At 41.8% G+C, this 24,200-nt stretch overlaps 1 protein-coding gene across 1 annotated transcript in view; it reads left to right on the top strand.

Annotated features, from left to right (window-relative positions):
• The window catches only part of EXT2 (exostosin glycosyltransferase 2), a 157,080-nt gene that overhangs the window by 23,843 nt on the left and 109,037 nt on the right, over positions 1–24,200 (top strand). Inside the window, 3 exon segments of the mRNA XM_025356328.1 lie at positions 5,980–6,175; positions 8,039–8,178; positions 11,270–11,363. Coding sequence (XP_025212113.1) covers positions 5,980–6,175; positions 8,039–8,178; positions 11,270–11,363 — 430 coding nt within the window.

Below are 24,200 nucleotides of genomic sequence, written 5' to 3'. Positions count from 1 at the left end.
ACAGCCTAGATTCTATCTGCGTTTTACTCTACTGCTTTATGATTTAGGTTTTAAGCGTTTCTCTCATCTCATTAGCCCACTAAATACAAACTTGGAAGTTGAATATTTTTTAGTAGTATTCATCATTAAATATGAGCAAAACTATTCCCATACTAAGTTTTTGGATTATCATCAAAATGGAAATACACAAATAATTCTTATAGTGAATTCATGGACAGAAGAAACTGGTATAATTCAGTGCCCTATTTCGAGGTTAGATTTTCATAAACTCAGAAAGGATGGTCTACATTAGCCCAGCTGGTACCCTCTGGGGCGGTAGAAGTTTCTGTTATGTGCCTAGGATCTTAATTTGGCATATTTATGTAGCATGAGATAGAAATAACTGTAAGTAGAGAAAAGAGTTACTTCTCTGTTTGCTGCTTCTGTGAGCTTTACTTAAATCTGTTGTGTGATTTAAAAAGTTTTTATTCAGTTCTTTTTCTCTTTTCTTCCTCCTAAAGTTGTTCTGGAAATTATTTAATTCAATTCAGTTGAGTTCAGTTCACTTCAAGTCAAACCTTTATTGAAGGCCTGTTTGGACCAAATATTGGGCTAGACTGCTGGCTGTCATCAGGAGAAAGGGAATGATTTTGTTCCCCAGGGGACATTTGGCTATATATACATGTATATACATTTTTGACTGCCATGACTGTGGGGATATATGTCAGAGGGTCCTGAAGACCACTTCCAGTTACTATGATTTGCCAGGAGGGCTCCATGACTCAGCATATAATTGAACTAATGTCTGTGACTTATTACAGCAAAAGGATGCACAGCACAGTCAGAGAGTTAGAAGGCGCATGGGGTGAATCTGGGGGAAACCAGGCACAAGCTTCCAAGCACCCTCTTCCAGGGGAGTGCACAGCAGGATGTGCTCAGTTCCCTCAGCAGCAAGCTGTGATAACACCTGTGAAATGCTGTCAACCAAGGGAGTTTGTCAGAGACTTGGCACCCAGGGCCTTTCTTAGGAGCTGATTGCATAGGCTGTCTCTGCCTGGCACGTGCCAAACTTCCAGACTCCCAGAAGGAAAGCATGTGTTCAGCATAAACCACGTGTGTGTGCAGTTTGAACACAGGGAGCCACTCTTATGGTTTCCAGGGATGATGGGAACCCTCTCCAAATCCAAGTTTCAAGATGACAGCCAAAAACCAAACTTATAAGCAAGCTTTTCTAAGGAGAACACTCAGGCCTGCTATGTTAATCCTTCTCTGCACAGGACAGGGCAGCCCCCAACAAGAAGAAGTATGGAGTGCAAATGTCAGCAGCGCTGGGGTTGAGAAACCCTGGGTGAGGCAGAGAGTGGCATGTGAGGACTGGTCTGCTAGGACTGCTCAGCTGCCTGTGGGCCTCTGTCTTAAGTGCACTTTTCTTGAGACCACGTGAACCAAACTCTCTCTTTATTGTTTAATCCCTCTCATATAATCTAGCTCTCTTATATTGGTTTAGGACTCTTGATCCCTTTCAGATTTAATCCAGGGAAGAAAACTGAAAATAAAAGCTTTAGTGAAAATAAAACAAAGGAGAAAAACCACTCCAAACAGTAAAACTCATTTTCAAATAATTAGTTTCAGAGATTTAGATACATCGATATATAATTAGTTTCAGAGATTATAGATTGGTGGTATTTTCCTAGTAATTTAGTGTCTCTAATTTTTATGTATAACTCAGCCGGAATTAATATCTTTAAGTGGATCCTTTGAAAAGGTGTTAGTTAGTTTCTAAAGTTCTGTGGTTCAATAACCCGATAGGAGCATCTATTTTATCTTCAGGGTAGCACCGAAAGGTCAGTCTGCACTGAGCATGAACCTACCTCTGCTGGCCAATTTCTGCAAGTTGGCTTGGGCCCGTGCTGTCCATTTTGGTGCCAGCTTGCAGTCTGGCCATGCTCTTGTGGTGGTAACTTTTATATAAGAACATCTCCCACCACCACCCCTCCCTGCCCCCGAAAACCCAGACCAAAAAAAAAGAAAAAGTGAAGACAGGTTCAGACTCATCGTCCTGCCAGGGACTTGGGAGAAGGCAGGGTGGGCCACCTCATGGCAGTGTTTTGGGTTTGTTGGTCCTTGTGAGAGTTGCTGTTTAAGGGAATTCCCACATCTCTTGTGGGCTATACAGAATAGCGAGAGCTTTGCTTTTATTTTTGTTTTAAATCTCTGTCAGTATTTGTTCAATGGAAAGCGGATGATTGTTGCTATTGATAGCTGCTTCTCACAGCTGTTTTGGCCTCAGCTGGAATTCTTGTCATCTTCCTTCTAAAAGGAACTAAATTGGGAGTTTACAACTGTTACTATTGAGGGAGACTTCAAGTTCTCAGCATGGTTTTGCTTAAACTTAGATATCAGTGCTGCTAGGAGACATGAAAGCCATAGATAGTCATTTTAGCCTTTAAAAGAAAAACAAATCCACCTTAAAATGTAGTTGGCTTAAAACTAAAATGGGCATACTCCTTCAGCCATCTGCCCTGTCAGGGACAGCCAGCATGCAAGCAGGGGACACATTTTTAGACTCGTTCACATCTACACATTTATGTTGAAAATGGAGTAGCAGTGGAGTGGGGATCCAGTGATCCTGGTAACTGAATGTCTAAAATAGAACTTTATTTCTTATCAGTGAAAGCTAACCCAGAGTCTTTCTTCAGAGTTTCTTTGAGCACCACACATCAACATCTGTATTTATTTCTATATCTGTACAGATAGATGTCTATCTATTGTATTGAAAACCATGCATTCATCTCAGTATCTCTAGTTCCATCCGACACTGCAGGGGCATTCTGGTTCTCTCTCTTTCCATATTTGTAACTCCCTTCTCTGACTCCTAGAAATCTGGCTCCCATTATCCTCAATATCTTTACTTATTTGATCAACCCTCTTGTATTAATCAAACTTCTGTTGTTCCCCTGCCCCCACACTGCACAGAGGCCTTCCCTACCCCTCCTCATCCCTGCTCAGACTCTGACCCCCCACGTTGTGCTGTTCTGCACCCTCCTGGCACAGATGCCTTCCTCACACTTCTTGGGTTCTAGCGCTGGAGTGATGCTATCATTACCACCATTCTCCCCACAATTTGGGCACCCTTCTCAGCCTGCCCAGGCTCTAACACTCTGTTATGAGCTGCCCAGATGCCCTCCTAACCTCACTTGGTCTCCAGCATCCCCATAACCCTTACCCCAGCACAGAAGCCTTCTTTTCCCTTCTGGGGCTCTGACATCCTGCGCCAGGCTACCTTACTACTCTTCTCTTAAGCAGAAGCTCCCACCCCACTAGGACTTGAACATTCCACATACGCCTTCTTCCCCACCCGACCATGCAGAAATGCCCTCTGGGACTCCAACACTCTATGCACTTCTGCCTGGACAGCCTCTTCACCCCTCTTGGATGCCCACCTGTTTATTCTTTTTCTGGAGAGGGTAGAACACTAGTTTTGCGCTATCAGGTCTACTTAAAGAGAAAGCCTCCAGAAACATCCATGAGATCCTTCAAAGAACCAGGATCTTATGGTTTGGAAAGACCTTTAAAGACCGTTTAGTTGAAGCATGAGTTTTCAGTAACTTTTTCCTGAAAAAGTTTCTGGTTTATATTGAAAAATCACCAACTCACAAGACAGTCCATTTCATTTTTGAATAGCTTTAATTATTGAGGAAGTTTCCCTGCTTGTCTTGTGGGTTTGACTATAAATTTTCCTCTAGTTTAAACAGGTAAGTTTGATTATAGAAATAATTTGAGCAAAAATGGTGTTTACTTTGAGATGAACCGCGTGTGCTCCCTGTATGTGATCTTGCCATCACTAAGTCATCCTCTGAAAATTAATACTTTTACAAAAGAAAAATTACTGAGGCTCAGGGCTGGGAGTAGAACTCAAAAGCCTGTTTCAATGTCTACAAAGAATACTTTTGGCTATAAATATTCAACATATTGCTCAATAAATTGTAATTTAGGAAGAAATGGGCCAGGAAAAAGGAACCAGTCTATGCAGCTGATCCAAACCATCTCCCTGCTGGGTTGCTGCTGTGTATCTTTCTTATCTCACTTACCCTCACCCTGGCCTCTGACTCTCGCCTACCTCGTGGAACGGCTCCATTGAGTAGAACTTTCTGCAGTAAGTACATGGTCTACATTTGTGCTGTCAGGCAGCCCCCAGCCACGTATGGCTATTGAGCACTGGCAATGGGCCTAATGTGACTGACAAACTGAACTTTTAATTTTATTTACTTTTAATTAGTTTAATTTAAATGGCCTCAGGTGGCTAGTCGCTATTAGACAGTGAAGTTCTAGGGAGTCTGCTGGTTCCTTTTTTTCTTAATTGTGATGTGGGAAGTGCCTTTTGCTCTTAGTTCGGCCAAAAAAAGAATTGATTCTGAGGATGTAAAAGCAGTCCGGCTGTGGTATAGGTTGCTCTTTTCTCTGGGTTTATTTGACTAGTCTGGCTGGTTAGGCGGGTGTTCACCTTCACTCATTGCTTTATGTGATTTGGACCTGAAGCTTAATCCTCTGTAAAAGAAGATGACCTTCTCAGTTAGAGTATAATTATTGAGTGAGATGCTCCCCAGCTAGAACTTCCAAACAAGTCTGAGTAACTAAGCGAAAGTAACAATTACCGTTCTCTCTTCAAAGCCAAAAACAATTAAAAAAAAAAAAAAAAAAGGATGGGTTCACAAACTCTAGGTTGCGTGGTGGCATTGCCTGTGAGAGATATGTAGTCCTAGTATTTTCCCTGGGCTGTACCAGTTTGAGCTGGATTTCACTGGGTGTTGCTTCTAGGCCTGATGAGTGTTTCATTTCTTCCTGGAACATGCTTTCTGTGATTCTTCTCTTTGACACTGATTCCTTGTGGTCCCTCGGCCTAAACAGATTGAGTATCTCTTATCCAAAATGCTCGGGACCGGAAGTGTTTTGGATTCCTGATTTTTTCAGATTTTAGAGCATTCGCATTATACTCTTGGTTGAGCATTCCAAATCCAGAAATCTAAACTGTTTCAATGAGTGTTTCTTTTGAGCATCATGTTGGCATCCAGAAAGTTTTGGATTTTGGAGCATTTTGGATTTCAGATTTACAGACTTGATATGCTCAACGATATAGCTTTTATGTTCTGCACTCTGTCTGTCTTGTGGGGGTCTTGTCTTCCAGGAAGGAATTACTTCCCATCTGGTCTCCCCAAAATCGTCCCCTTGACTTCAGGCTTACTAACTTTGTGTTCCCATTTCTGTCTCTTGTGAAGATCTGCATGGCACTAGACCCTTGGAGATCTTTCTTTCTCTGTTTTCTTTTACACATCCTCGCCATCCAGATGTTAAGACTAGAGATTCCAGGCTTTAATGAAGATTGTTTTTTCTACTTCTTGTTTTCAACTACCAATTCGGTCTCCCTCCCATTTATGTGGCCTTGATGATGAGGACTTTCCCTGGAGCCTCTCCATTGCACAGGGATGCTGTTCGACAGCCAGGAGGAGCCCTTTCCAGAGTCCTTCAGTTGCATGCCAGTGCTTCCCATCGAGCTTCCCTCTTCCCCCATTTGAAGAATGCAGCCAGCTTCCAGTGCCTTTTAGATCGGGGACTCAGATGTAACTAAGACAACACTTTGATGTGCCTTCCAAATAATCAGTTAGTTTCTCTCTTTCTACACACACACACACATATTTATAGCATGCGCTGTCAGCTTAGCATATTATAAGCATTTCCTCACAATATCAAGAACTGTTCCCAAATAAGATTTGTTATGATTGCATAATATTTCAGTGTGTGAATGAATCATATCTTACCTTCTCACAATATATAATATGTTAAATATTTACTAATACTACAGAAGATAATTTAAAAAAAAAATCAGTGGATGTCAAGACTGGTAAGGAAACACTTAGTGCCATAAGTTTAATATCAAAGTTTGTCTTACCTTGACTAACATACCAGCTGCAATTTGCCAATCACCTGTTTTTTCCCTTGTAGTCCGCGGCGATACTTCCTCATATCGTCTCAGGTGGGTCTCCATCCCGAGTACAGAGAAGACCTAGAAGCCCTCCAGGTCAAACACGGAGAGTCAGTGTTAGTGCTTGATAAATGCACCAACCTCTCAGAGGGTGGCCTTTCTATCCGTAAGCGCTGCCACAAGCACCAGGTCTTCGATTACCCACAGGTGCTACAGGTGAGTGTCATTCATTACCTCTCCCAAGGCTCGGTAGATGTTGCTTCCATGGGTTAAAATTGAGCCCAACAATCCTGAGTTGTTTTCCACATGCAACTAGAATTACCCAAGGGGAAGAAAACGTAGCATTGTTCTTTACTGGACACGTAGACCTTGAGGTACTTGGATGTCTGGTGTCTTGTGTTCGTGCAAAGCTGCTTGGCCTATGAGAGTTCATACTCCTTTCAGATATTCATTATACTTCAAAAACACAAATCTCATAGATTCACAGAGAAGCCACATGGACAAATCAGGCAAATGTATCTTGCTTTTACCCCTGTATTCCTAAGGCAGTCCAGAGAAATTTTCTTCTTTGAGGTGGCAACTTGCATCCCTTGACCATACTGGCCTACAGAGCCACAGTGAACTTCCCCTGGAGTGAAGGGGTTTGGGGGTTGTTTTTATCGTTTTGGTATTTGGTGTTCTTGCCACCTTTAGCATGTCCTGTCAGTAGCATGTCCTTTATTTACATAATGGGAATGGCTGTACTTCTATAACCACAGGGAAAGCAGTCCCTTTGGGGATGTTTTATATGTAGGATATTTGACATTCCAATGGTATGGGGGCTAGGAAATGAGAAATTGAGCTTTGTTTACTTAAATATTTAAAATGGACACAGGTTAGTTAAAGAAGAAACATAAAGGAGCTGGTGTGTTTTTTTTTTTTTTTTTTTTTTAAATCTCCAGAGAGTTGCCTATACCGGGATTGTAAAAATACACTCAAAAAGTGCTGCACTCCCTCTGGAATGTCTGGCTGGTAACAGTGGTGATGAGGGCAGGAGTATTTATAGTAACCTTTGTCTAGACAGGAAAAATGGTTATCAGCACATGTGTCCACATCTGGATGCTGACTCTCGAGGTCAGGGGAGCTTTCCACCTGCACCTCCGGGCACCATGATGACTTCTCTTCCTCTCCTCTTGCTGCTTTTCTCATTTATCCCCAGAGGTGTTTGGAATATCGAATTCCTTTATTTCTTTTACTGAACTTTCCTTTTCTGTAGCTTTAAAGATTAGCGTTTTTTTAATTGTTGTTGTTTTTGTTTTATTTTGTTTTTTAATCTCTTCCCTTCCTTAAGAGGCAAAAACTAGGAGAAACAGAAAGTTAGATAGTTAGGGTCTCTGTATTTTGGTTTACTTATTGCAACTGTTTTTTCTGTGGTACTTCTCTCCTTTTCCCAAGTATTCCCCACATTGAGGGGGTTTGAGGGAGTGAATGAGGAAGACATTTTTCATTAGATTTCTTTTTTTTATAGAACATATCAGTCTTAACATCTTTTCAGAGGCATTGAATTCATGAAATGAATATCTTCTATATAAAAAGCACACTGTTAGATGCTATGGGGGGTAGAAAGATGAAGAGAGATTTGATACCTTCCCTACAGGGAGTCTTCTAGAAAGCCTGAAATTCCCAGACAAAATAATTCCATTATAAGGTAGGCTGAGGTAAGTACTGTAAGAGATGTCAGACAGTGTGCTGTGGTGTGTTTACATAGTACACTAGGGCCTAAAGAGACCCATTTGCGGAAAGTCACATTGTTAACTGTCTAGAGGAAGACTTTGACATTGACTTTGAACATTTTCAGAAGGCCAACAGTGGTGGCATTGAAGCAATACTGAAGAGCAGAAATATTAATACAAAACATTGCAGCTATTTAAACTTTTCAAGTTTTACAGGTGTGAGCTGTTGTCTTTTGGCATTTTTGTGTCAAGATGCCTCAGTATTGCTTGGCGTCAACCCTTGTAGAAACTTTGTGGTCTATAGGGATCAAAGTTAGTGGATCAGCAAAACTAGTTTGTAATCTCCTACCTCTTTGTGTTCCTGCAGGAGGCTACTTTCTGTGTGGTCCTTCGTGGAGCTCGGCTGGGCCAGGCAATATTGAGCGATGTGTTACAAGCTGGCTGTGTCCCAGTTGTCATTGCAGACTCCTATATTTTGCCTTTCTCTGAAGTTCTTGACTGGAAGAGGTGGGTAGTACCTTCTGGTAAACTCTACACTCGTGGTTCTGCGTGTATTATAAATAAAATCCCCTCAGGTCATTGTAATGTATACCCTGGTTCAAGAACTACTACAGATAGTTTTTCTCTATTTTCCATCAAGAGAGTTCATACATTGGCCTAGAGCAGTTCACAAACTGAGGCCAGTTTGCAGGCTGGCTGTTTTTGTAAGTCAAGTTTTATTGAAACACAGCCATGTCCCTTCCTTTATATATAGTCTGGCTGTTGTTGTGTCACATTGGTGGAGTTGAGTAATTGCAACAGAAATTGGATGACATGCAGGGCTTAAAATATCATTATCTGGCCTTTTATCACAGAGGTCCCCAAATCCTGGACTGTGGCCTGTTTGGAGCCGGGCTGCACAGCAGGAGGTGACCAGCGGGCCACTGAGCATTACCACCTGAGCTTTGCCTCCTGTAAGATCAGTGGTGGCATTAAATTACCACAGGAGCGTGGACTGTGCTGTGAACTTTGGAATACAAGGGATCTAGGTTGTGCTCTCCTTATGAGAATTCAACTAATGCCTGATGATCGGCGTGAAACAGTTTCATCCCCAAACGATTCCCTGCCAAACCCAGTCCGTGGAAAAATTGTCTTCCACAAAACCGGTCCCTGGTGCCGAAAAGGTTGGGGACTGTTGCTTTTCGGAAAATGGTTACCAACTGCAAGCCTAGACCAGTGTTCAACTCTGACTGCAGAGTAGACTCACCTAGAGAACTTAAAAAAAAAAAAAAAAAAAAAAAAAAAAAGCCTTGCCTAATTCTTGGGTGCTCTGAATGTTAAAGCTCCCAGGTAATTCTGATTTGTAGCCAGAGTTGAGAACCACTGGTCTACAGTCTCTATCGATTTTGCATAATGTTGTAGCTGGTGGTGGAGGCCCTCCATGTAGATGAAAGCTTAGGGACATTCCCAGTGTACAGATGGACCCAGTTCCATTCTATTGGGTATTCGCCATTTATATTGCAATGAACAGAATAGCCCTCTATTCTCATGCTTCGTTTTCCCAAGATTTTACAGGTTGAAGGTTGTTGAAAATTAATTCCATTCATATCTGTCTCCCAGTCTTTTTCTTGCCTCAAATGTTTACTGGTTTTTTCCTCTCCCAACTTTTTTGATATTTCTGTCCAAATTTGATCACCACAGTATTTGAACAACTTGAATAGCTCTAGTTCATTCATTCATCCATTCATTCATTCATTTATTCACTCATCTCACATTGATTGGAAAGCCTCTTGTGAGTAACATAGAGTCTCTGTTTCCAAGGAGACTAGAATCTAGTGAGAGAAGATAAACCAGTGATAATGTTTTATGGTAAATGTCAGAGCAGGTGTATGCACAGGGGACCGTGGAAACCCAAAGAGGAGAGAGCCTAACTCAGCTTGAAAGAGGAGAGCAAGTAGTTATTTTTCGTGTCTTAGAGAAGCGATGAGCCACTTCCAGCATTTATCTCCCAATGAAAGCATTCATTAAGTACCTTTTATTTACTAAGTACTACCTTAAGTGTAGGGAGACAATCAAGGCCAAACCTTTTCTCAGGGACACTCATGGTATAGTGGTGGAAGACAGAGGAGTAAATCAGCAGTTACCAAATCCTGTGATGAGACAGCTGTGACTGGATGGGATGCCAGGAGGAGGGGGAGACACACACTGTCATTGGCCGTGGCATTGGTGAGGGCTTCACAGAGGCGGTAACTCTAAGCTGAGTCTGAATCTAGATCTGCTTGGGTTGTGCTAATTATGGATTGAAAGTCAGAAGGCCTAGGTTGAGATAACCAGCTCTCTTACTGGCTGACTTTTTGATCTTAGCAAATGACTTAATCTTCTTTGAGTCTCAGTTCTCCCATCTGTATAGTGGAAATCATTTACTTACTTAACAAATGTTTATCAAGTGCTCACTGTGTGCAAGGCAGTAATAAACCAGGTGCTGAGGATACACTGGTGAGTGGAGCCCGGCACACTTTCTGTCCTAATGGAGTGGCCGAGTTTGCAGAAGTGAGGGTTAGAGTTTAATCTTTAATTTATACAAATGTAATTACAAACTCTGCTAAATGTAATGAAGGAAAAGTGATTGTCGAGTCCTCTCTTTCTCTTACCCACCACATCTAATCTGTTAGCAAACGCTGTGGGCTGTACCCTGTCATCCCCATCATCAAGTCTTCCCTCATCTGCATCTGTTGCCTGGCTTTTGCAGTGTTCCCCAGCTGTTCTCTCTGCTCCTGTTCTTGCTTTCCTGTAGTTTATTCTAACACTTTAGATGGAATGATCCTGTTAGAACATGATTAGGTTATATCATGCTTTTGCCCAAAACCCTCTCATGGCTTCCCATCTCAGAAAAAAAGCACAAGTCTTTCAGTGGCCTACAATTCTCTTTGCTGTGACTCTATCTGTCCCATTTCTTCTTTCCTGGTATTATTCTCTGCCTTATTTACTCTGCTCCAGCCACAATAGCCTCCTTGCTGTTCCTGGAACTTGGCTTCCATGGTGCTTCTTCCGGGCTGTTTGCTTATTAGACTTTTTGCCTGGAATGCTGTTCCCCAGGCATCTCCTGGCCTGCTTACTCTCTCACCTTCCTTGTCTGATTAATTCACTGTTGGGTTAACACTTATAATAGGGCTTCCATAAATATACACCAGATAAATGAATAGATTTGCATGGATAGCTAAAGGAGAAAAGTGTTTGTTAATTTAGAAAGGAAATAAAGAGTAGTGTACTAGGTGGGTGGAATTTCACATGCAAAGACCCTATGGTAGGGCAAAGCATGGTGTGTTCAAGTGACTGAAGAATACCAGTGTGGCTAGAGCACACTAGTGGAGTGGAGGCAGGATGAAAGATTAATGGAGTAGGGAGTGGGAGGTTAAAAAATGAAGGTGTAAGAGAACTCCTTTGAGAAGTTCAGCCAGTGAGGAAGGGAGGGGAAAGAGAGAATACTTACCGGAAGGGATGTGGGGCTGAAGGAGGTTTGGGGTGTTGTTTCTGCTTGTGAGAATGAAACAAGACTGTGTGTAGAAATGCTTTCTGTGAAGGGCTGTGTGTATGTAAACTGTTTTGCTGTTGTCTCCAGAGCATCTGTGGTTGTACCAGAAGAAAAGATGTCAGATGTGTACAGTATTTTGCAGAGCATCCCTCAAAGACAGATTGAAGAAATGCAGAGACAGGTAAGAGGCCAAGTCCAAGCAGCCCTCTTGGGGATGTGACATGGGTGGTACTGAAATGGTGGCCTTGACTGTTTGGATACAGAGGGACAGGAGCTGAATACCTGAGTGGGGTTTACTTCCTCCACTAGATCAACTAACCAAACTTAAACAATAGGAAATTAGTGTTAGGCAAGTTGCGTCAAATAAGGTTTGAAATGATAACTCTCAGAGAACTCTGCAGAGGTAAGCCTACTGCAATTTTAGGGTCTTACCATAGCAGATGCAAAGCTGAAGCTCTTTGGAGGGTTTGTAGTCACAGCAGGTGATAGTCATGTGACTAAGACAGCCATGGAAGCTGGACCATTCAGGGTAATACTTCTGTGTAGCTATTGACCATGATGCTATTGCTGCACAAACTAGCCAGGTTCCCAGTTCAGTCAGTCTTTGTAATTAGGGAATCCTCCCCTCTCTTCTGGAACATTTGCCATTTTCCTGCCTCTCTTTCCAAATTTCTCTTCTGCCTTCTGATGCCCCATTCCCTGGGCTGCTCTCTGACTGTCTCATACTCCACTTGGTGTCTCCCTGAGTCCTGCTTCCCTTTCTTTCTTCTGAAGGACATTTAATTGGCTTTAAATATCAAGCAAGGTGAAAAAGTTAAGAAGACTGTCCCAGAAATTTATTTTTTATTTTTATTTTTTTTGAGACAGAGTCTCACTCTGTCGCCCAAGCTGGAGTGCAGTGGCCAGATCTCAGCTCACTGCAAGCTCCGCCTCCCGGGTTTACGCCATTCTCCTGCCTCAGCCTCCCAAGTAGCTGGGACTACAGGTGCCCGCCACCTCACCCGGCTAGTTTTGTTTGTTTGTTTGTTTGTTTTTTTGTATTTTTTAGTAGAGACGGTTTCACCGTGTTAGCCAGGATGGTCTCAATCTCCTGACCTCATGATCCGCCCATCTCGGCCTTCCAAAGTGCTGGGATTACAGGCTTGAGCCACTGCGCCCGGCCCAGAAATTTTTAATGGACTTTTAAAAAGGTTTAATCTTTGTCAAAATCACCTGTGTGGGAGAAGAGCCGGAAAAGAGGCTTGGCAGATTCTCAGCAGTAAGTGCGTAGCTGCCCCATGCAACCCCCTGCTGTTAGTTCAGCACCCCCACCCTCAGGCAGAGAGCCTGCATTTGGCCTTGTCCCAGGAATGGGCCACAGGCTTCTGTCTGGATGGGGGCAGTGCATCTGCCTGGCTATGTGGGGAGGGGATCTGAGGTTCTGACTGTTTCTTAAAGTTTCAGTCTGTCCTCCTGCTTGAACCCCACTCTTCCCCTGACTTGGGGCTCTGCAATGTGACTCAAGTTTTTCTCGGCTGATTTAGGAGGCCGCTGTCTTGAGTCTATAGCATCAGTTACCACTTCTTCCTCTACTTTTCAGCTTCCACATTCTGATGCTGTTATCTTGTCTTTCATTTTCTTTATCTTAGGGTATGCATACCTTAATTTAGAAAATTCCTCTTGTCATTTTAGGGTTTTAGGAGAGAGAGGGGTCAGTGGATGTGTTCAGTCCACCCTCTTTATTATGACAGTGAACTTCTTATTAGACACAGATTGAGTCTGTAGGTTCTTACCTCAGATTGCCTGGCTTTGGTGTCAGCTCTGTGGGTTACAAACTCTGTACCCTTAGGTAAGGATCTGCCTTCTCTGGGCCTCAGTGACCTCATCTGTACAACATTTTGGCATTCTGGTTAGAACACAAATCACAGGTTAGTTTTAGCTTCCCTGCAGTTTCTTTATAACATCCTCATGTTCGTTTTAAGTTTCTGGGTTTCCCAGTTGTTATTTAACCACTGATTTCATCTAAGTTTCAGTGAATCTGAAAATCAGTCCAGAGATCTCTAGATTTTTTATCTAAACCTGTGGTTCCTAAAACTTGTGTAGAAGGAAATGCTCCTTGAGGAGTCATAATATTTGTGTGCTTTATATTACCTTTTCCTTACCCCAAGAGGTCTCACTCTGTAGTCCAGGCTGGAGTGCAGTGGCATGATCTTGGCTCACTGCAACCTCTGCCACCAGGGTTCTAGTGATTCTCCTGCCTCAGCCTCCTGAGTAGCTGGGACTATGGGCACATACCACCATGCCCAGCTAATTTTTGTACTTTTAGTAGAGACAGAATTTCACCGTGTTGACCAGGCTGGTCGAACTCCTGACCCCAAGTGATCCGCTCGCCTCAGCTTCCCAAAGTGCTGGGATTACAGGCGTGAGCCACCACACCTGGCCCACTTTTGTTACTTTTTATGGAATTTTGATTTATTAATAAAACTAAATAGAGAATTATATGCTAAAGCAGAGACTATTTTATACTAGAATCTAGTCTAGAAAGGTTAAGAAAAAACTGGGGAGGTTAAAATGCACAAATTTTATTCAGTTTCTTCTCTACCCCTCCACCCTGAAGCTGGGAAAGAGAATCATTTGGTTTTTGGAGCGGCGTCTACTGCCAGCTCATGGAGTACTATTGCCCGTAGGAGGGTGGTATGGGAACTGCAGGTCTGAGATAAGCTTCGTCATGTTCAGCGTTGGCTCGGAATCATAGAGCGGTTGAGATGGAATGAATGCCGGTCATTTAAAACAGTGTACTTTTGGGTTATTTGGGTCCAAAGAGACATACTTAGAGTCAGAAGACTTGGGTTTGATCCCTGGCTCTGTCCCTTTGAATTGCATGACCATGGTAAGTCCCCAAGCTCCCTAGGCTTCCATTTCCTCATTTATGAAATGAAGGGGTTGGCTAAATAATCTCTCATATTCCATGTGGCTGTTAAAAAACTCTATGAAATGCTTGTCCCTACCAAGAATATTACTCTCCTTGACAACATTAATAATTTAGTGGTCATCTCTTCTCCCCTTGAACAGCTCTAGTCACAAGGGCCACTTGCCTCCTCTGGTGGTGAACAGTCCACGACGCCAGCTTGAAAAGAAAGGTGGTCTTGGCACTTTCCCAGCCCCCTTTCTAACTCTCTGCTTTCTGACAGCCTCTTTCCCTGTGCTGCTTTCGGACTGTCTAAGGCTCCACTGCGGCGCCTCACTAGTCCCACTCCTCTTTCTCTGAGTAATCCATATTCCCAAAATGACCTCTCTTCTTCTCCCAACCCCACATTTCTAGGGAGGCTGATCTCAATTAGATATGAGATTATCTGGTTAAAGTAATTTCCAGTTAGGTATGAAGGATGACTAGGTTTCTTCAACTACTACTAGATTCCAATAGCACCCCCCGCCACTCAAGTTGTGATCACGAAAAATGTCTCTAGACATTGCTTGCCACTTGTTCCCTTTGGGGTTGAGGGTGGAGGGCAGGCAAAATTGCTTTGATTGAGAACCGCTGTTCTTTATAGATAGTTAATGTCTCATCTCTCTAAAATTAGAGTTCTTTGGTTCTGTAACAAAATACACTGTTTCCAAAACATTCTTGTCATTTTGCTTTCTGTTTACCTTCTATTGATTTAACCTGACCTTGGCAGGAGTAATTTAAAAAATGGTAAAACACCTGATTCTGAAAAGTTCCTGTATCTTAGTGAATTCTCTTTAGGGAGGTCAGAGGTGGGTCTTTTTGCAAGACAGGCATCAACTTTTAGGGGAAAGCCTATTGTATCAGTAGGTGATATCTTGGAGCCCCTAGATGATGTGTCAGAATGAACTCAGGGTGAGGAACAGAGGATCGGATTTGCTTGACTAGAAACTCTGAACTAGCTTTACGGAGCTGCATTGAACAGTTGTAGCCAGCAGAGGGCTCCATCCACTTTTAATTAACTCATTTTCCCTCTGAGTATTTAAATCTTTCCAAGAAATCCTAAATGCCATGAGCCACTCTAGCGTTTCACACTGACATCTTCCTGATAGCTGCTCTCTAGAGACCATTTCTTTCAGATGAGGAAGAAATAGTGCTTAGCACAGGATTTTACTCTCCCTAGGTGCAATGGAGCCAAACTTTCTGATCTGGCCCCAGAAATGTGGGGTAGGATCTCGGTGAGGAAGGTATTGGAGCAACATTTTGCAGCTTAGAGTTTAGAATCAGAAAGGCTATGATCTGACCGATGTCTGCAGTGGTGGAAGTCCTTGTTGTGATGGGAATTTGTGTGTACCAAGGGAGAAAGTCATTCTGCCTGACAAAGAAAAGAAATTAAACTCCCCTCTTGACCTTAGATGTGATAGTAGCAGCCAAAAAGTTAACAACAAGGTTAGAGCCTAATGTAAGTAACAGCTATAGTTAGATTAAGACTTTTGAAAAAAAGTACAACCTGTGTCTCTGGTATCTATTCCTGAAGGTCACCAGTGAGCAGTGCTGCCGTACGTGGCACTGGACAGACTACTGGGGGCTTATAGGGCTTTTTGTGGGGAAGTTAAAATACAGTTCCTTAAGTCAGTAGAAGATAGTAGTTGTGACCGTATAAAGCTGACTTCTCAGTTGGTCTTTTATTGTCCTGTGAGCTAATGATTAACTAGTCAATTTATTGAATTCCTATTATTTTTTGCGGGGAGCGGGGAGAGATTATAGGAGATAAAAAAAATCCGTGATCCACATTCACAAAGGACTAATAGTTGTGTTGGGGATATATGGGTATAAGCATAAAGAAAGTTGAGAAGAGGATGCCAATTTTTCTATGTACATTAAGGGTCTGAAATGGAAGAGAGAAAGCTGGGGCTAAAGCTGTCAGGATGAATTTATTGGAGATGTAGAATTTGAGGTAGGCCTTGAGATGAGAGTTCCATCAGCCATCTTTCTTATGTTGGAAGGCAGGCAGAAGTATGCAGCTAAATATTTTTCTGTAGTCAAATGGAACATTCATATCCCCAGTCTCCCCTGAATCACAAAGAAAAAGTACACAATCTGGGGGCTCGGAAGGCTGGATAGACACTAGACTGTATCGTTAGAAATGTTTGTGTGGATAGGGAGGAAGGTGTAAATGGATCCCCAGTTTATCTGTTGAGTAGAATTTCCAAACATTCTTTTATTGGTCAGTGGCTCCACCAGCAGTGACCTCTAACCTCAGCCACACTAGGAGGTGGAAGTCAGGAGCCTGCCTTGCCTTTGAACTCTTCTTTGTACTCAATTGACTAGAAGCCTTTGAGGTGGCAGAAACATTCAGCATCTTCTTTTCTCTCTAGCCTTTAACACTTGGGGTACATGAAAATACCAGTTTCTTTTCAGTCTACTACACTGATCCATCTCAATGTGCTTTCATAATTTTCTATTAAGCATACCAAATATTGGTGCTGCAGAGAAGTACTTGAAGATGTAGTGGGCTGATTAGAAAAAGACAAAACACTTTTATTTAAGAAAATAAAACCTCTAGACTATAGTTGGGCCTAGTAGTGATCAAGAAGAGAGTAGAAGAGGCCACAGAACAGTAAATGTGTGTGCATACACCAAAGTTCATGTACTTTGTAGGAGAGCCCCATGAAGGGTCTCTTATTTTATCCTACTTGCATACAATTTCAACACATTTAATTATTTGGTTTCCATAGTCGTAGTAGTTTGGAAGCCACACTTTTAAAGTGAAGAAAGGCTACTAACAGTGAAGGTATCTGAGATGGGTTATCTGCCAATCTGGTATGAATAAAGAAGATGGAAATGCTTTTTTTTTTTTTTTGAGACAGAGGCTCATTGTGTCACCCAGGCTGGGGTGCAGTGGCGCGATCTCAGCTCACTGCAACCTCTGCCTCCTGGGTTCAAGTGATTCTCGTGCCTCAGCCTCCCAAGAAGCTGGGATTATAGGCATACGCCACCACACCCAGCTAATTTTTGTATTTTTAGTAGAGATGGGGTTTTGCCATGTTAGCCAGGCTGGTCTCGATCTCCTGGCCTCAAGCAATCAGCCCTCCTTGGCCTCCCAAAGTGCTGGGATTACAGGCATGAGCCACTGCACTGGGTGGAAAAGCTATTTTTAATAATAAAGAATTTTCAGCATGTTGAATGTAAGGACAGCCAGCTTTTCCGGTTTCACTATATCCTGGATATATCATTATAAGATGGCAGAATTCCTCAATTTAGAGAAGTACATCTTTATTTTCGATATTTTGAATTTCTGACATCCAAATAAGTCTTATCATCAATTTGAACATCAAACGTAGTTTCTGTTTCTTCCCTCAAAAGTATTATTATTAATGGGGCATCTTAAAATCGAGGAAATATAGAAATTACTATTCATGGTGATGCCCCTGAATCTCTAAGCTAAGTTTAATTTCGTTTAGCATGTATGTTTTTAAGATATTGGATCTTGCATAATATATTTTATAAAGTTTCTGTTTAAAATGTTTGTTTTATTTTTAAAAAGTGTTATTTGCTTAAAGGTGTAAACCTTCAGATGTCTAGAAACCTTAGCAACCCGGACTGATGTATTATCTGAGGGTTCCCTGTGCCGCTGGCCGGTCTGTTATGTCCATGACAGTTATATAGCTGTCTGTGTCCATTTCTCTCTCATTTCCCACCCCCAGCGTACACCAGTTTACAAAGCAGACTCAACAGAGTGGTAAGCTAGGCCATTAGAAGACTAATCTCAATTTTTTTATGTGAAGAAACTGAGGATAAAGAGACGTAAAGTAATCCTCCCAAGACCACACAACATGTGAGGGACAGACAAGCAGCACACTCTGTTCTGCTGCCTACAACTTCATTCAAACCACAGAGCTGTGTGGCCTGGATTGAGGGTAAAAATCAGGATGAGCTTCCCAACAGTTCAAGCTAAGTGCTTATTGAATAGTCTTCCTTGAAAAAGTGGTTGCTTGAGACATTTAGGACTGGACACATCCCTGGAAATATATTATGAGGAATGTGGAAAAGGTTTCACTCTAATTTCCAGTATCAATATTATAATGTCTACCATTCTTATCCACCCTGCACCCCCACTGTGAAATTGAGGATTTTTGAAAATATACATAAACTGGACTCTTGGGGCTTTTTAAAAAATGCCAAAATATTCCCTGCCCCTCCTCCTCCCCTCTGACATGCCACTTCAAGCTGTGTTTTGCAGTCTCTGCTTTTGTACTTGCCCTTAAACAGTTACTGGCTGCTTCCCTTAAACAGAGCACATTGACCTGATCCCTGGAGTTCTTCCTGTGAAATAGACAACCATGGTTCTGATACAAATGGATGCTCTTTGGCCAGTGGGAGAGCCCTGGTGATGGGTGTAATCATTTTGGGGGATATTTTAAATTTCAGGGTTTTTTTTTTCCAGTAGCACTCTATATTCTGTTCGAGTTCTCCTATGTATGTATATCCCTATTGTGAAGGAAAGTGGTCAATATGTGTTGTTTTAAAGCAGCATAAAATAAGGCCTCATTTAATTGGAATGCCTAAGGAGGATGATTTTTATGTGTTTAACTATTTTTTTTTGACTTTGGTATTAAGAACCTTGTTGGGAAAAGACTTTTACCAAGTATCTGATGGTAAGCCAAGAAAAGCATTTTAATAGAACTGTCTCAGATTTACAATGCACTAGGGCCTGTAAATAAATTTTCCTGTCTTTAAGGTTTGGACTGATTTGCAGTTGTTTTGTATAGCTTCTGAGATCTAAATCCTCACAGTCCAGATGGAGAGACCATAAAGTTACTTTCCCTGGCAGCCTCGGTCTGTCTTGTCTGTGGGCAAATACAATTGAGTAGTATGTGGATCTTAGTCTGTATAGGTCGCTCGTCTTACTGTGATACCAGTTTTAATTGGTTTGGCGACTTTTCCAAGAGCAGCGCACCAAAGCATTCTTTACATTTAGGAGAATTAGGGTCCCTAATTTCATAATGCAAATCTAAATTCTCACAGTCTAGATGGAGAGACCATAAAGCTACTTTCCCTGGTAGCCTTGGTCTGTCTTGTCTTTAGGCAAATACAGTTGAGTGGTATGTGGAACTTAGACTGTATAGAATAGTCACTCATCTTATTGTGATACCAGTTTTAATTGGTTTGGTGACTTTTCTAAGAGTAGCTCACCTAAGCATTCTTTAAATTTAGGAGAATTAGGGTCCTTAATTTCATAATGCAAATCAGTTAAATAAATATGTATTAAGGACTTGCTTGCTTTATTCCTAGTATTGTATTGGCATATTGAGGGAGACGTTTTAAAGGGTGGGCACAGATCTTGTCTTTAAGAAAAGCCCTCAGGTTGCTGGAAAGAGAACTTTCAGTAATACATAAATTATAAGGCCAGGAGTGCTATGTACTCAGTTATGCTAAGGAGAGCCAGGAATGACCTCAAGATCAGAGTGGATCAGAAGGTGAAAGGAATCTTCACAACTGGGTAACCTCAGATAGGGAGGGTGAGCATCAGGGCACTGACTTCCACCAGGAGGTTCTGTGGAAAGACTAGTAGGTAAGAGGAGCATCTGGTGGCCCAGGCGTGGGAGGCAGGGGAGAGCTTTGAATACCAGCAACAAAGAACTTGGTTGAGAACTGAAGGTAAGGATGGTAACTAACAAGCGGAAGGTAATGAAAAGATTTGTGAGGCAAGGGGAAAGCAGTGAATATAATTGAAGAGATTTAGGAAAGAAATCAAAAAGCTGGAAGGGACCTTAGAAATTATTCATCCCATTCCTTGTATTTTACAAATGGCAAGCAAGCCCTAGAGTTGGAGTAATCTTGAGAACGAATTGTTAGGCCCAGTCTGCAGCTGGAACCTAGGTCTCCTGACTCCCAGTCTGGTGATTTTTTTTTTTTTCATGGTGTACTGCAGTATTTTCCAAACTGAAGGTAATGATTCATTAGGAGATCATGAAATCAATTCAGTGGTTCACGACTGGCATTTTTTTTTTAATGAAATATAATAGGAAACTATTAGAGAGCTTTATACAAAGTAAGGGTAAATATTTCCTGTAACTTTTGTTCCAGTAGTGAGTTGTTGCATAAAATGTATTTGTGTGTTTCTTACTGTGGGTCCCAGTCCAGAAAGTTTGAAGAATGTTGGTACTGGAAAGCCCCGTGGGCCTGAGAGTTGGAGAGACCTGAATTTGAATCCTGCTCTGCTGGGTGTGTACCGGTTTTTTAGCTTCTGTTTTTTTATCTATAACCTGGAGCTGATAATAACATGGAGTAGCCGGGCGCGGTGGCTCAAGCCTGTAATCCCAGCACTTTGGGAGGCCGAGACGGGCGGATCACGAGGTCAGGAGATCGAGACCATCCTGGCTAACACGGTGAAACCCCGTCTCTACTAAAAAATACAAAAAACTAGCCGGGCGAAGTGGCGGACGCCTGTGGTCCCAGCTACTCGGGAGGCTGAGGCAGGAGAATGGCGTGAACCCGGGAGGCGGAGCTTGCAGTGAGCTGAGATCCGGCCACTGCACTCCAGCCTGGGCGACAGAGCCAGACTCAGTCTCAAAAAAAAAAAAAAAAAAAAAAAAATAACATGGAGTAGTTGTATTGATTAAATGAGATCACTCAGAGCATGTAGATTCTGGCCCCCCGCTCTATGCTGGCAGTCAGCATTTGAGTATTAGAAGGAGCCTCCAAGGAATGCAGAGTGGTCTTAAAGAACCACAGTAAGTTACAACTACGGATGTATTATGCATTTGCTTCTGGGCTTGGAAACTTGAAAGGGAATTTATTCCTGTGGGTTCTGGTGTACATTTTACATCTTGGCATGGAAGAGATTCACTTCTCTCTCTCTCTTTTTTTTTTTTTTTTTGCATGTATGTGTGAGGATCAGAATGACATGTAGGGAGATAAAAATCAGTGACTCTTTAGCTGATCTTTTTTTTTTTTTTTAATTCAGTGGCACATTTGGATAAAATATTATTGCTTTCTTTCCCCTTTCCAATGGGAAAAAAAATGGTACTGAGCCTTTTTCCCCTTCTGTTCTTTTCTTTGTCTGATCATAAGTTTATCCATTTTTTAATTTAAAAACTTGTAGAGGAAAGTTAAAGTCAGAATAGATGTTTGAATGGTAAACAGCTGAGGAGCTGCAGTCTACTGAGTATAAGCTAAAAATAAAGGACATTTTTATGTGAATTTAGGAGGACTGGTTACATACCTTTTAGAAATAGCTGTTCACATCCTGCCGAAAGGAGAATGAGTTCTGATATCTGATTTTCATCGTGCTCTCTGCCTCTTCACTTTTCCTCTTCTCCCCATTTTGCTGCCTCTGCCTCCCTTCCCCCATTTCTTTCTAGCCAGCTCCATCCCATATTGGAAATCCCGCTGGAGAGGGGAGACGAGCTTCATCCCCCACATGATTTGGGCCAGGGGCTAAAGCACTGCCATAAATCTGCAGCTCATTTTAATGCCACGTTAAAACAGTGTGAGCGGCTGGTTTCCGTGGCCCCTGCCCTTTTCTTTATGGGCTTCTTTGGCTCTTCTTTATAAAGAGGCCCTGTGGAGTCATTTTAAAGTCCTTATCAGTTTGCTGACAGCTATATGGGCCTTTCTGCCGAGTCCAGGAGCTCAGGCAGGCGTGTGAAACTTCTGATATTAAAATTGAAGAAAAATGCCAGGCAGAAGGGATTGGGTGGTGGGTCAGTGATGCAGAGGTGAAAGACTAGCAAGATAATTAACCTTTGCAGGTCCAGATCCTCGCCATTGGCCATTGGTAGGGGCAGGGCAGGAAGGGTTAGGCAAAAGAGGGTTTTCCAAGGGCTTTTATTTTTATCCAAAGCTTAGAAATGCCATTCCACTGGTAGTTTGTGCTTTCATGCTTCAGCAAGTGAGTTGGGCAACTTGAAGGGTTAGGGTGGCCAGGTTTGCAATGAATTTTTTTTCCTAAAGGCAGTCTGACTGGCTGGACCTCTGCTCGCATGTCTTTGCCAGCTCCAGCCTGCTGTCTCTGCCTCCACAGCATCACTGTCATCGAATTGAAAGGGACTTTCATCAGTCTGCTTTGCTGACCCTTTTAGACCAGACTGTTAACCCTCAATAATCCTCCCGGAGAGTATCATGGAAACACCAGGCCCTCCATAAATGTCAGCCTGCGATGCTTGGCCCTTTTTACCCTCTCCGTTATAGAGAAGTGGACTAGAGGCTGCTCCTCCCTCTATCCTACCACTTTTCTTTCTTTCTTTGCTGGAAAACTGCAGCAGACAGCTGAGGGGAAGGAAAAACCATTACCTGGATCAAGGCCAGTGGTTTGATGGGAGCTCCAAAATCTTTGGCATCTCCTGCCCAGAATGTTTTTCCAGGCATTTTAAAAAGAGCATCCTTACTCGCCTTCTCCTTTAAACCTTCCAACTTTGACTTCCAGAGGGGGATGGATGGGTAGAATAAGCCCTCAGAATGTACTTTATATCTTCCTGCTCTTCTTCTAACTAAAGCTTTTAGGAAGAGGTCAGTAGTGATAAGCAAAATCCAATGGGCATATATATTTCTAACTACTCTGTACAGCTTGTTGGCACAAACATGTTATTTTTCCTTTTCCAAGTGGACATGAGCAGTTTTGCAAGTGTGTTCAATTTAAAATAGTCATTTAACTTGAGGTTGAGGCAAAAGCAAGAATTTTTATAGTAAGTTAGTCAAACATATATAACTGTTGATCTTGGATTGTCATTGAACAAATAATAAAATATACTGATTCATGATATTACTCGTGTAGCTCCTGTGGGGAAGAGTACAGTCATCCCTCAGTGTCTGTGGGGGATTGGTTCCAGGACCTCCTGCAGATACCAGCATTCAAGAATGCTCAAGTCTCCGCTACAAAATGGCATAGTATTTGCATACGACCTATGTACATCCTCCCTTATACTTTACCCCTAGATTAATTACACTTCCTAATACAATGTAAATGCTATGCAGATAGTTATTATACTGTATTGTTTAGGGAATAAGTGAAAAGAAGAAAATTTTATATATGTTCAGTACAGGCACAGTTTTTTTTCTGAATGTTTTTGATCCGTGATTGATTAAATGCATGGATGTGGAACCACAGATACAGAACCACAAATACAAGGGACCAACTGTAATTGTGCAAAAACCAAATGAGCAGCAAAACAAAACAAAATCCCCCGAACTCCAAAGTGGTAGAATCACTTTTCCATACTTTTCTGATGACTAAGTTGATAACGTCTAATTAGTTAAATTTAATTTAGGACAGTGAACTGGGTGTTATTGCTTATAATATACTTTTAACAAACTAAATACTTTTTAAGTATGTTGGAAGTTGTCAGTAAATTTATGATCATGAACAATCTTCATTACATAGCCTTTTGAAGGTAGTGGGTGAAATGGTCATACTTTGCTCCTTGGGCATTTGTTGGAGAATTGTCTCTAAAGTTAACCATTGGTTTAATTCCTTGTCATGAATCCCCAATGTGGGATATTGCGTTAGGAAATAGCCTGTCTAATAAAAGTGTTAAATGTTAATTTGCAGCCTATATAAGAATTATCTGATTCCTTGGGGCTGGTTTCCCACAGGGTGGGACCATTTGACAAATATTTCTGAAAAATAATGTTCATTACAGGAAGTGCAGTGCAGGTTTGTGAATTCATGCTATATACCTACTTAGACAAATACCTAGGTTTACAATACAATAACTTGTAAATTATCAAGTGTCAGTATGTTTGGTAGAGAACTCAGTGTTTTCAAACCTTCAAGTAAGGGTTAAACTGATTAATAAAATAAGTCACTTTGTTTATTTGCCCGAATTTAGTATGTTGATGGCTAACATGCTACAAATATTGGCAACAACAGAAACATAGGATTTCTGTCTCTATTTATAAATATTAAAATAACTTATATACTTATGTGTATGGTGTCTCCTTAAGCATCACAGAGGCTGAGAGAATTTGGAGTTGCCTAATTATTTTTGGCATGGCATAATTTATAGTTTTATAATAGCACAATTCATCCTGTAATTCTGTGCTACTGTTCTTGAGAATGTCTAGACAACAGTCACATGTATTTATTTCATT

The sequence above is a fragment of the Theropithecus gelada genome, chromosome 14 (genome assembly GCF_003255815.1).
Source record: "Theropithecus gelada isolate Dixy chromosome 14, Tgel_1.0, whole genome shotgun sequence".
NCBI classification, from domain to species: domain Eukaryota; kingdom Metazoa; phylum Chordata; class Mammalia; order Primates; family Cercopithecidae; genus Theropithecus; species Theropithecus gelada.
Note: the sequence above shows the minus strand (reverse complement) of the source record. Positions and strands in the feature narration are given on the sequence as shown.